General features: G+C 35.9%; 1 protein-coding gene across 7 annotated transcripts in view; it reads left to right on the forward strand.

The window, feature by feature from the left end:
• LOC131435566 (potassium voltage-gated channel protein Shal) overlaps nt 1-12,163 on the forward strand; it is a 556,411-nt gene that overhangs the window by 457,513 nt on the left and 86,735 nt on the right. For all 7 annotated transcript variants that reach the window (XR_009230513.1, XR_009230511.1, XR_009230514.1 and 4 more), the window contains 2 exons: nt 5,291-5,453; nt 5,554-5,742. Coding sequence is in view for 3 of the 7 variants with exons in the window: in XM_058603589.1 (XP_058459572.1) it covers nt 5,291-5,453; nt 5,554-5,742 (352 nt within the window). In the remaining 4 variants the exon portion in view is untranslated. The remainder of the gene's footprint in view (nt 1-5,290; nt 5,454-5,553; nt 5,743-12,163) is intronic.

A 12,163-nucleotide genomic window follows, 5' to 3' on the forward strand; every position in this document is an offset into this window, starting at 1 on the left:
ATTCAAGCTTACCTGTATAACATAAGACCGAAGTACTTGCAGAAGAGCGTATTGAGTGTTTCTGATGTAAAAAAAAGTCTAACGAATCGATTTCGTATAGTTTTAACGATAGCAGCAAACTCGTTGTACCGTTTCACCACATTTATTTTCTAGTTATAATATTCAGTTGATACAAGATTTACAATCCAATACGATCTATCAATATTGGTTCACATTACGTCTGTGATCCAGTTAAACACAATGGAAATGACAGTACTAGCCTGTTTAACCCGTTTTACCCCAATTTATATTAAAAGTCGTATTTCTGAAGTGTTTTACGTAATGTGAACCAATATTAATAGTTCGTATTGGATAGTTTTCCGGATTGTAGATCAATATTCATCAAAAGGCTCAATTAAAAAATCCTTCCTAATCGACCAGTGGTGTAATAATGCCTTTCTCTTCTTTCGTAACAATCTCATGAAAATATATTTCATACTTTTACTAAATAATTTCGGATACTAATTTTGACACCAATTGATTCAGAATGATTCGAGTAGTTCACAAAAGCATGCTTCAGTGTTTATGTCACACAGTCAGCACCATTTTTCCAAACTAGTGCTTGACATTTGCGTTGCTTATTTGTATGAGAACAGTGATGCTAATCTAAAAAACGTGTTTAATCCACCTAGCAGTGAGATGATACCTATTTTTATCAATCCGCATGTGTTTTTTGCATGAATATTCTTCGGTGTTTAAGTTTTCATGACATTATTTTAATGACGTCGTTTTAAGCGACAATTTGAGATTTTAATCAATCATTACTCTGTAATGTCGAAACTGCAAATCGGATCGAATTTGAATCTAGAAGTTTGATAATCGATTAAACATGCCATGATATGTAAGTTCCACTCTAGAGTTTACGGTAATTTAAGGTACTTCCAGAGCCGGTATTCAGGAACCAGCATAACCCAAACCGATTCGTATGGCCATATGACGAATAAATTGCAACAGTTTTGAGTCCAACTTTGAAGCTTTTCGGGATTGTCATCTTCTATATCGGTTTGAATTTTAAAAATTCATCATCATGTAATTCGAGAACCGGAAGTCATAATTGGATAAAATTAATTAATTTTTGTATATAAGTTTGTTTTAATTTGAATTTTTGTTTCTGAAATTTGATTAGGCTTTTTTTGAGAAAACAATTGAGCTTTGAGAAACGATTTTATACTGGAACCGGAATTCTAAAAAGGGGTATGGCCGAAGTCAGATAAATTCACCTGAGTAGCTGTATAGTTTACATTTGTTTCAAAATATTTGCAAATCAGTTAAGACATCTTTGAGAGATTTAAAAAAGACGAATTAAATTTTTAGGTGCATTCTGATCGACAACTGAATACCACTAAAACTGAAAAAAGTTAATTTTTTTATCGACTATCCAAATCTGCTAACCCGATAAACCTGATTAATTTATGTGGAGTAGACATTTTTATACTATCCTCGAAACCGGAAGTTGGATCTGACTGAAAAGCAAGATGTTTTATAGAATCTTGAACCATTTGAATCTTAGATGATTCTTAGATTTCATTTGAATCTTAGATCGGTTTAGCCATCTACGAGAAAAATGAGTTACACAATTTTGATTTCGTTTCACATATCATCCTGTAGTTCCAGAGGTCGGAATCAAACATAATGCAGGAACTTTGTTTGGGAGCATACGACTTTTCGTATGAATCTGAATTTGTAGAAAAGAAATTTTCCGAGAAAATTAAGTGAAATTATTTGTCACACACGCATTTGCTGATCTCGACGAACTGATTCGAATGGTATATGGATGTTATGTTCTTCCAGCATTTATTGCTGTAAGTAGTTTAAAACAATATAATTTAAAAAAAAATCTGCCATCATCTGGTCTACATATGTCATATTCGAACGATTATGTCGCCAAAAACGAACCGTGCTAAAATCGGTCCAAGGCAAATTGTCATGAAAAAGGATGCTGTACACAGTCTTTTTGGTACTTAGAAACAATTGTATGTAACAGTATAAAAAATCGTGTTTTCCGTTACTCCCAAGCAATTCTTTGTCATACAGCGCTCAAAACTCCTACTGCTGGGATAGGGGGAAAAGTCGCTTACAGAAAAATTTCGATATCTCCGTTAAAAATGGACGGATTTTAACAATCTATGGCTTGTTGGATAGGTATTACCGTGCGGAATCTAAGTCTGAAAACATATTCTGTTTTCAAGGTCAATTGTGACAGATGTCAGACTGTCAGACTGTCAAAAAACTGAAAATTTTGACATAAAACTTTGTATAACTCAAAAAGTAAACATCCGATCTCAAAACCATTCAATAGCCTTTTTGGTGACGGGGAGACCTTTCATTTGCGACTAGTTTGATCAAAATCGGTTCAGCCATCTCTGAGATCTCGACCTCTTAGTTGACAACACACATACAGACACACACACATACACACACACACACACACACAGACATTTGCTCAGTTCGTCGAGCTGAATCGATTGGTATATGTCATTCGGCCCTCCGGGCCTCGGAAAAATTTTCTAAAGTTTGAGCGAATTCTATACCTATTTTTTATATATATAAAAATAGGTAAAAAGCCTTCTTAGTTCACTTAGTGGAATTTTCATATATCTTGAAAAATCACCATAGGGGGGAGTACATGAAATTTTCGAAATCGAAAAAAAATTTTTGATGCCAAAAGGCTTAGAATTGCATGAAACGTCGAGATTTAGTGTTATCTCGAAAAAAAGTTTTTTAAATCGACTTTTTGAGACTTAGAAAAAATATCAAAGTTGATATATTCAAAAAAAAATTTTTTTTGAGATGACACTAAATTTCGATATTTCATGCAGTTTTAAGAGTTTGGGCATCAAAAAAAATTTTCGATTTTGGAAATTTCATGTACTCCCCCCTATGGTGCTTTTTCAAGATCGAAAATTTTCAAACCTTAACCGTCGGGCAGCACCCCTTACGAATGTCCGATTTAGCTCAAATTTTGCATGAGGACATAGATTCTTTGTCGAAGATTATTTGATTGTATGTATCGCTACATACATAAAAACTTTGTGTTCAAATTTCTAGTAAAGTTCAACATAAACTGCTACGCACTGATGAGTCAAAGACGATACGTCGAATCAATTTAATGATACGTTTGACGTCCAGTTTACTTAATTATCAGTCGTCAAAGTCGATGTGCGTGGGTTATAAATGTTACACCATACTTGACGAAAAATATTTGTAGTCGTTTTGCCCTGAAGATGAAGGTATAACCTTCGAAACGTTGGCCTTTAACGAAAAATAAATGTTTTGACGAGAAACCAATTGACCAAAAAGACATCTCTTTATTTGATAACTTGAATGATGAAAATCAACAATTCCGAAAATTCACATCCAGAGATTAGAAAGATTGTTGTATTGAATAAAGAGTACGAAAATACTTATTTGTTTTGTTTTTCAAATAAAATATTATTTGGCCCATTTGCTTTAGCTTAACGTGGCCAATTGTCTTGTTCTTATAGATTAAGAAGGAATGCCATATTAAGGGGCGGCATACTTCACTAGAGTTAGTAAAGGAATGTAAGGAGAGTGGGAATTATAGATATAGCATTCGTTTATGGCACACATTTTTTAGATACACTTTGAATTTCCTGGATCTTCACGGTCTTCAGGTTGCAACAAGAGAGATTATCCTTGGCTGGGATGTCTACTTATTTGTTTGATCACCTTTAAATGTTTGATCAACTAATACCTGATACCTAATACCTATAGGAGAGGCTACGTGTCGCACTCCAAATTAAAAGTGGAAAAATGAAATTTTTTTTATTTCTCTGTAACCGGCTGCTCAGATCAACCAATATGACCAATTATTCATTTTCCGTGATAAATGGTAATAATATAGTGAAAAAATAAACAGTAAAGATTAGCGTGTTCATTTTTGATCAGTAATTTAAAATGGTATGATTAAATCTATAAAATACTTAATAAACGTACTTCGTTCTTTGGTCCCCTACGATCGAGCCTGACAGGCACCGGTTCTGATCAATGGTATCTGGGGTTACCAGAAGATGTACATCGAAGGATGATTCGTCAGTCCCTTAAATATCTCGGTACAATTTCAGATAATTTCGATCAGTGTCGGAGTAGCAATCAGGTGTGGTCGCCAAGGATCCGTTTAGAATATTATGTCGGCTTAGTCCCATTTTTTGTCAATTCATTTTCGAGATGCAAAAACAATTCTATTTTCGAAGTAATTGAAAATATCCAATAATCACTAGGTTTATAACAACATGGTATTTTAAAAGTACTAACCAGACCATCATTACAAGGCACAGAAATCAAATAAACTCAAAAAATCTAAAAATTTCGAAAAAAAAGTTACAGTAAAATTTGTGCGCGTTTTTACACGAACACGATTGACGCCAAACTGAATTGATTGAGCCTCATCAAACCTGTCACAGGAAGCGCGTTTACAAGGTCACTTTACCTTTACACATAATTACTAAGATATTGAAGTTGTCCCCTACTGATGAATAGATAAAATAAGTTGAAAACGACATGCGCTCTTGCTTCTTGAATAAATTAAACTTTAGCCGATACTAAATTGATTAATTATCAGGTACTAATCCTACGATTGCATTGAGTTCCGTCAACGTTGGTTTTGAGATTGCTGAAATATCAAAATTTTAACGTTAAACTCATAGCAACAATACTATGGCATGTATCAAAAGCAGTGTAAACATTGAAATCTAGACAGTCTTATAGGATCTATCGTACCGTGAGACAGTCTGATTATTTTTAAACATATTTGACGATCTTTCGAGCGACCATGAGCGGTTTTATTTTTAATTTCACAGTTTGTAGCTATCACCGTTACACGATTATGAATAATAAATAAATTGCGAGCGTTCTGCGCTACGGAAACTGGCAGCAGAAAGTAATTTCCCATCGCATCAATTGACACGAATCTGTTATTTATAGCCCGAAAGTCATATTCCGGTAGTATCTTTCATCGAACATGGTACATCGTTTGGGTGTTTGGCAACGAGTTGTTCCGGCGGTTGGCCACACTCTCAGTTCGAGCACATTAGCAACCGTCGATGATTGAAATGCTCCAATTAATTAAATAATTAGTCACCGAATAAGTGGTTCGAGCGTGGTCTGGCGAAGATGAATAACTTTGGGCGGGGTGGTTTCCCGGTTTCCGGTGGCATCTGGATGGAGTTTTGTCGGGACGACTAGTGAATTAATATTGTTCTTTTTCTTTCGTTTTTCTTTGTTCCAACAGTTACGGAGACATGGTGCCGGAAACAATAGCCGGAAAAATCGTGGGAGGCGTCTGTTCGCTCAGTGGAGTGTTGGTCATCGCGCTACCCGTACCTGTGATCGTGTCGAACTTCAGCCGGATCTATCACCAGAACCAGCGGGCGGACAAGCGAAAAGCACAACGGGTAGGCATTCGGGACCGCACCGATCGCGACAGCTACAGTTCGCTGTAAGTAAAACGGGAGCCCCGTTTAATTTGCTTCCACCTTTTGTCCCTATTTGTAGAAAGCACGTCTCGCACGAATACGAATAGCGAAAGCGGGCGCCAGTGCGGCGTTCGCGAGTAAGAAGAAGGCTGCCGAATCGCGCCTAGCGGCACAGGAGTCTGGCATCGAACTGGACGACAACTACAATGACGAGGACATCTTCGAGCTACAGCATCACCATCTGTTGAGATGCTTAGAGAAAACGACGGTAGCTATGACAAACTGTCTCTATTTTCAAGTTCCATTCATTCACACCCGTTCTCTCGTTGTCTTTGTTAGGAAGTAAATGCTTTTCAGTCCATTAAATGCAAACTCATCATCGTCCATCCTAGTCTCTAAGCGTAAAGTTATCTCGTTCGAGTTTCTAACTTTGCTAAACCACTCACCATATCACTATACAAAACTGCGTGTTGTCGATTGCGTTTGATGTGTTGAAGATTTGTTTTGTCGTTGAATGAATTGTTTTTTTTGTTTCCGAAAAATTTATCAGTTGCAAAATAATATTAGGAATAGCGTGAGGTTGAGTATGTGTTTCATATTTCGAAGAATGATAAAATCTCGCCTCGAATCACTCGATGTTGAAATTATAATCCTGAAACGAACCTATTTTGATCGCGTTTTTTAGTTTTTTTGTATTATTCTAAAGGTTTCGAATAATTGTCTTGTTGTTTGTGTTTGGCGCTTTGTACAACCTTTTTGAAACTGAACACTGTCCAAATTTAACTCTTTGAAAAAATGTTCAGAATTTTTAAACAAACATCGCACGGTAAACACGCAAGAGCAATTGATTTTTTTTTTGTAAAACTGACGGTACAATTATTGAACATCAATACGAAAGCTGTGAGAAGAGCGGATGTCGTCGCTAGAGATGGATAAAACCGTTCCTCTCGTAGAATTACCCAGAACTTGATAGTTCCATCAAAATAACTAGTTCTATTGAACCATTTATTTTTGTTCTTCTGAAACGTTGTGTGTTTTCCGAAAATAATATGAGAACCACAAATTATATTTAGTAGTAAAAAGATTCAGATTCGAACTTCTAATCTTCTTCAGCAAGACTCCTGCAATCCAGGCAGCTATAGTTCCTTACCACATTGGATGATAAGCGATAGAATACCGTTCAATTATAACTCACCATACATGGATTAAGGCTATGTATGGAGAACCAAACCCAAGAGATTCGTATTTGTGTCAATGCAAGGCAATTTCACATTAGGTGATATGCAGTATTGTAATCTCATGTACACAAATAATACTGAGCATGCTTGAAAAAACGCAATAGACTTTTTGGCATTTTCAGAGCGTAATCTGGTAAAAAGGCTCTGGTTTGCTTTACCATTTGAAATGCTCAGATCTTCGATTTGAGTTTGACATGCGATCACATGCAGTGATTTGACTGCGAATCAATTTAGCTGCATGCTTTTAGTATACATTTTCACTGAGTTCAAGAATAAATTCGTTTACTACTCATCCTTTGCTAAAGCACCGATTGCACTCACACTCATAGAACTGCGAAGATGTCTACTTTGAACACAGTACAATATCTACCTTGTGACTGAGATTCATCTAAAATAACTTCAAGACAGTAGACACCAGCACTAGCACGACTATCCGGTGGAGAACCGTCCATATTGCAAACTACGAAGTTTGACAATTAATTAATGAGACTGATTCCATAAAACCGCATATTTCAAAATTATTCTACAACTCCGCCATACCCTTCAAAGTAGTCCTCTTGGGCAGCTATACAACGATTCCAGCGCATTTTCCATGTTTCGCAACATTTCTGGAACGCTTAGACTCAAATGTCCGCGAGTACCTTCGTCACAGTCGCCTGCAAAATAAGTGACTGGTTGACATCGGGCGAATAAGGCGGTTGTTGCAACACGGCGTTCCTTTTAGATGCCAAATACTGGAACCATCAGCATGGTGGTGTGACACGAGGCGTTCCTGTGATGAAGGATCCAGTTACGAGCGATATCCGAGTGCACCCTGTTGACTAGTTTTCGCAATCTTTCGTGTACTTGGCGATAATACTTGATTTACGGTTTGCCCCGATGGAACCGGCTCGGATTGGAGGTTCAATGCAAGAGGTGCTGGTTTTACAAGCCAGTTGTCGTATGTTCGAGCCCTACCTGGAAGGATTCTTAGTGTCAGTAGGATCATAGTACTAGTCATGCAATGATTTCTGTACGCTATAAATCGGTTGCGAAGTCTGTTGAAACAAGCCAAGGCCAATTTCCAAAAAAAGGAATGTAATTCCAAGATTTTATTTGCTTTGCCCGATGGAACCTCATTCAGTCCGCACCTCGCCTCGTCTTCAACACTTTAACTCTTTATTATATTTTTAAATAGGAAATTTGACGCTGAAACAAAATCAAAATGCCACGGTTTGGAAGATGAAGAATTTGAAAATGTGATTTTTTCATAATCATATGGATTGTAGAAAAACACTCGATTTCATCATTTTATAAAATCGTAAAAAATTTCAAACCCTTTTGCAAATTGAGACTATTAGAACAAATATTGGTGTGAACTGTATGTATTGCTAAATGTAGACAACAAACCGATGTTGTTTTTCAGAGGTGCAGGTTCCGATCGATCACGTTCTACAACGTTAGGCGGATCATTGATAATATGATAATTATATGATGATATGATAATCCCCACAAGCAATGCTCTTCAAAATAGCCGCCCATGAGATAGATTAAACTGAAATAATACAATTGCAAAAGTTTTGTGTAGATCGATATCAGATAATGACTTTCCCCCAACAAAGACTGGTTTTTTTTTAATTTCCGAAATAGAAGTTTAGAAGTAAAGCTACATAAGCAATACCATTTTGCAGTAATCAAGATAGAGTCTAATTTGCTGTACGCTTATACTGGAAGTTGAGTTGTTGCACTCTAACTATTATCCATTGGAAAATGCAGCACTAATTATACAACAACTGAAAGACGCCAAATAACACCAATTTATAAACATCTACAGCGAACCATGAAAGGTTTCTTTTTTTTACGTTTCGTCTTCAACTCAGTTCATTACCAGCTCATTTTGAATTGCTAACACCACCTCGCGGCTCGACTTAAACCGTTGAGGAAGCGGTAAAGTAAAAGCTTTTTGCAAATTACTTATTTTGACCGGCAGTTAGTTGTCCATACTGCCGTTTCGGATTTACGATTTCAAAGGAAAACGTTGGAAGGAGACTTTTTTACCTAATACATTAATTTTTTCTATAATCGTTTTATATTGCTTACGATTTTCCTGGTATAAAAAGTATTATTCATTTTAGGGCAAAATTTGGTTAGTAAATTTCACGAAAAGAAGCGCATTTGAAGATTGAGAAGTTCCGAGTTTTAGCAATTTATAATGATGATTTCGATACATTTGTATCCAACTATAAACATTATCGAATAAACTTTGTTAAAATGAAGCACTTCATCGAAATGTGTTTAACAAATTTCGAGAATTGAACAAACTAAGACATTTCGAGTTTGGTTGTGTTCATTTCAGGATTTCAGGAGTGTTGATTTTTAATACCCAATAATCAAGTGCAATTCGAATATCCCTCAAGAATAATTCCGAGAAAATAGTGCTGTTTGCTTAAAGCATAAAATCTCTATAATCAAAACAAACAAAAAATGCAGCAATAAAGACCCTTTATTTCTATACTCACTTAAACTTGCACTTCACTCACATATCACTTTACCTATTACCAGCATCACGCACAGTGAAGTGATTATTGTGGTGAGCAAAATTCATTTTCCTCACAATTTGTTCGATACTAGTCACTTTTTTCTCTGAGGCGACTTCAGTAACAGTAACAGCTTGATTTTCACGGTATAGTGATTCCGAAGATGAGGGCCAAAATTTAGAGAAAAAATACCGAAGATACGGGTCTAGAAACCGCATTTCTCTTAACCGGGTAGATCGTTTTGTCAATTAAACTACTCCTTATGCGAAACACAACTCCGAAAACTACCAACGAGTGCAGAACCTCTGAACATATTTAATACGTAGTTCAATTTTCATTTCGGAGACTCGGAGTATATTATATTCACATTCAGAATTGTTCAATTGATAAAACAATTCCCCTGGATAAGAAAAGATGCTGGTTCAAATTCCACATAGGGAGAAATTTCTAGCCGACTTTCTTTGGTGCTATTATATTCATCAGGATTTGTCGAGTCTGTGTTTTTATTGGGTATTAATGAAAGATAATCCACATTTTAACTACTCAATTTTGCTTCTGGGGAAGAAAGGTAAAACAATTACTGTCTCAAATCATCATCACTGACTTTGGTGTAAATAAAAAGCAACAATACTAATAAACGAAATTACCGAAACCTCAAGAATACATTCAAAAAAGTAAATGTGTTCCACACAAATGATCAAAATATGTACATGTTGAAATTTAGTGTTGAGCACTAATATTTTCTTAATACAAACCACCGTCACGCTAATCCTACTCTTATAATATATTCACATTAGAAAGTTGAAAAGTTATTTTAAACCTCTCTCCATATGATGTCTCCCTCTTTTGTGAACTAACAAAACTCATTGCATTCGAGTGAAAAACAGCACTGGTATTCGGATACGTGTTTCGTTTGTGGTTTCATCATCTAAAATACTAATTTTTGTTTTAAATTGTGTGTTTGGTTTTGTGAATTGTGTTCTTTTTTTATTTGAGTGTGTTATGTTAAACCCTATATGTGGAAACAAATAATTGTTACAAATTGTTCAATAGTGTTATTATTAGAAAAAAATGTTGTCAAGGTAATGTGAGCTTCTTCCAAGTATCGATTTCTTAACAAAACATATAGTTCCTTTGCCTTTTGAAGTTTATCTTACTTTTCTCGTTTAATATTTTATTTCTGATAATACTTATTTCTTCACCTTATATTAGAACAAAGAACTATTTCCGTTGCATACTTCAATGGGAAGACTTTTTTCAAACGACGGTAAATCATTCAACTAAGTACGGTTAACGTGAAAGATACTGTACTCTACAATATCAGAGTGTCAAAGATTTTTAAGACATTTTAGGATCATTCAATCATCACTTTCATTTGTAGTCAACAAAAAGCAACAAAATGTTTCTAATTTAATCAGATAAACTTCTTTATTAATGCTCATCAATCAATCAATGATAGAAGAATGCTCGGAGTTCTGTTCAAACAGGTGGCATTTCAATTTAAGTTTCATCTCATCCGGAGTAGTTTCATTGGCTGAACAATTTCGCCGGATATAAGTATGGTTGCGGGTTGAAAATTCGTTTCAGGAGTATTTTTTTAGCGCAGGACTACGTCTTTGATTTCCATAATTCAAATGTAAATTCAAAAAACGGACAACAAAACCGAACAAACAAGGGACAAATTTTGAACATCTACTGCTAGATCGATATTAAACAGATTTTCGATATCATTACACCTACTGCTGTCTACATTTTTACGCATCGAATTGAAATGACACAACTGTTTACTTTAGATGATTGATTTTTCAAAATTCTTGCTTTTCCCCAAGAGAAATGACAGAATTTCGCTCTTCCATGTGAAAAAAATACTTTTTCTTTCTACAATGCAGGGAAAAGTCGTATAAAGAGCATGATGATTTTCTGATTTTAAAGACTGTTCCAGAAAGTATGGATACACTTTGATTTCGCCGTGAATAATTCACAAGTGTTAGATATTCAAACTTTATTCGATATACTGATAATATTAAACTACAACAAAAGAATATTATTCTCAACTTTTGCTACTTAGCCATAGTAGACTGGCTGGCGCACCTTCTTGCGAACGTTCCTCATTAATTTCCGTACAGACTTCTTGACGACAAGTTTTGACACTTTTTTCCAATCTTTTTCAAACTGTTGAATGGTTTCGGCTGCCGAGACATGTTTCCTAAGATGTGCCTCCGTTAATGCCCAAAATTCCTAAATTGGTCGAAGTTGTGGGCAATTTGGTGGATTCATGTCTTTTGGGACGAAAGTGACATTTTTGGTAGTATACCATTCTACCGTTGATTTCGAGTAGTGGCAAGAAGCAAGATCTGGTCAGAAGACAACAGGATCCTTGTGGCTTCGAATCATGGGTAGAAGTCGTTTTTGTAAACATTCCTTGATGTATATTTCGCTGTTCGTTGAAGCAGTGGCGATGAAGGGTTTTGAAATCTTACCGCAGCTACAAATTGCTTGCCAGACCATAGCTTTCTTACCAAATTTTTAGACTTCAAACGATGTCTCGGACTTGTTTAACAGGATTTGTAATCGAGTTTCACGTAGGTTTCGTCGTCCATGATTATGCAGTTCAAATTTCCAGCAAGAATCGTATTGTACAGCTTTCGAACCCTCGGCCTGATCGATGCTTGTTGTTTCGGCCTACGTTTTGGTTGTTTCTGCTTCTTATAGGTTCGAAGATTCAAACGTTTTTTAGCACGAAGAACATTTGTCTTCGAAGTGTCCACTTTTTTGGCCACATCCCGAACTGAAACCTCCTTCTTTAGCTCGAACGCCTTCAGTATACGTTTATCCAACTGAGGGTTAGCAGGACCTTTTTTTCGACCCGTTTTCGGTTTAACCTCAAAGGTGTTATCCTCACCGAACTTCCTGATTGCATTTCGCATGGCTTTTC

The sequence above is a fragment of the Malaya genurostris genome, chromosome 3 (genome assembly GCF_030247185.1).
Source record: "Malaya genurostris strain Urasoe2022 chromosome 3, Malgen_1.1, whole genome shotgun sequence".
Taxonomy (NCBI): domain Eukaryota; kingdom Metazoa; phylum Arthropoda; class Insecta; order Diptera; family Culicidae; genus Malaya; species Malaya genurostris.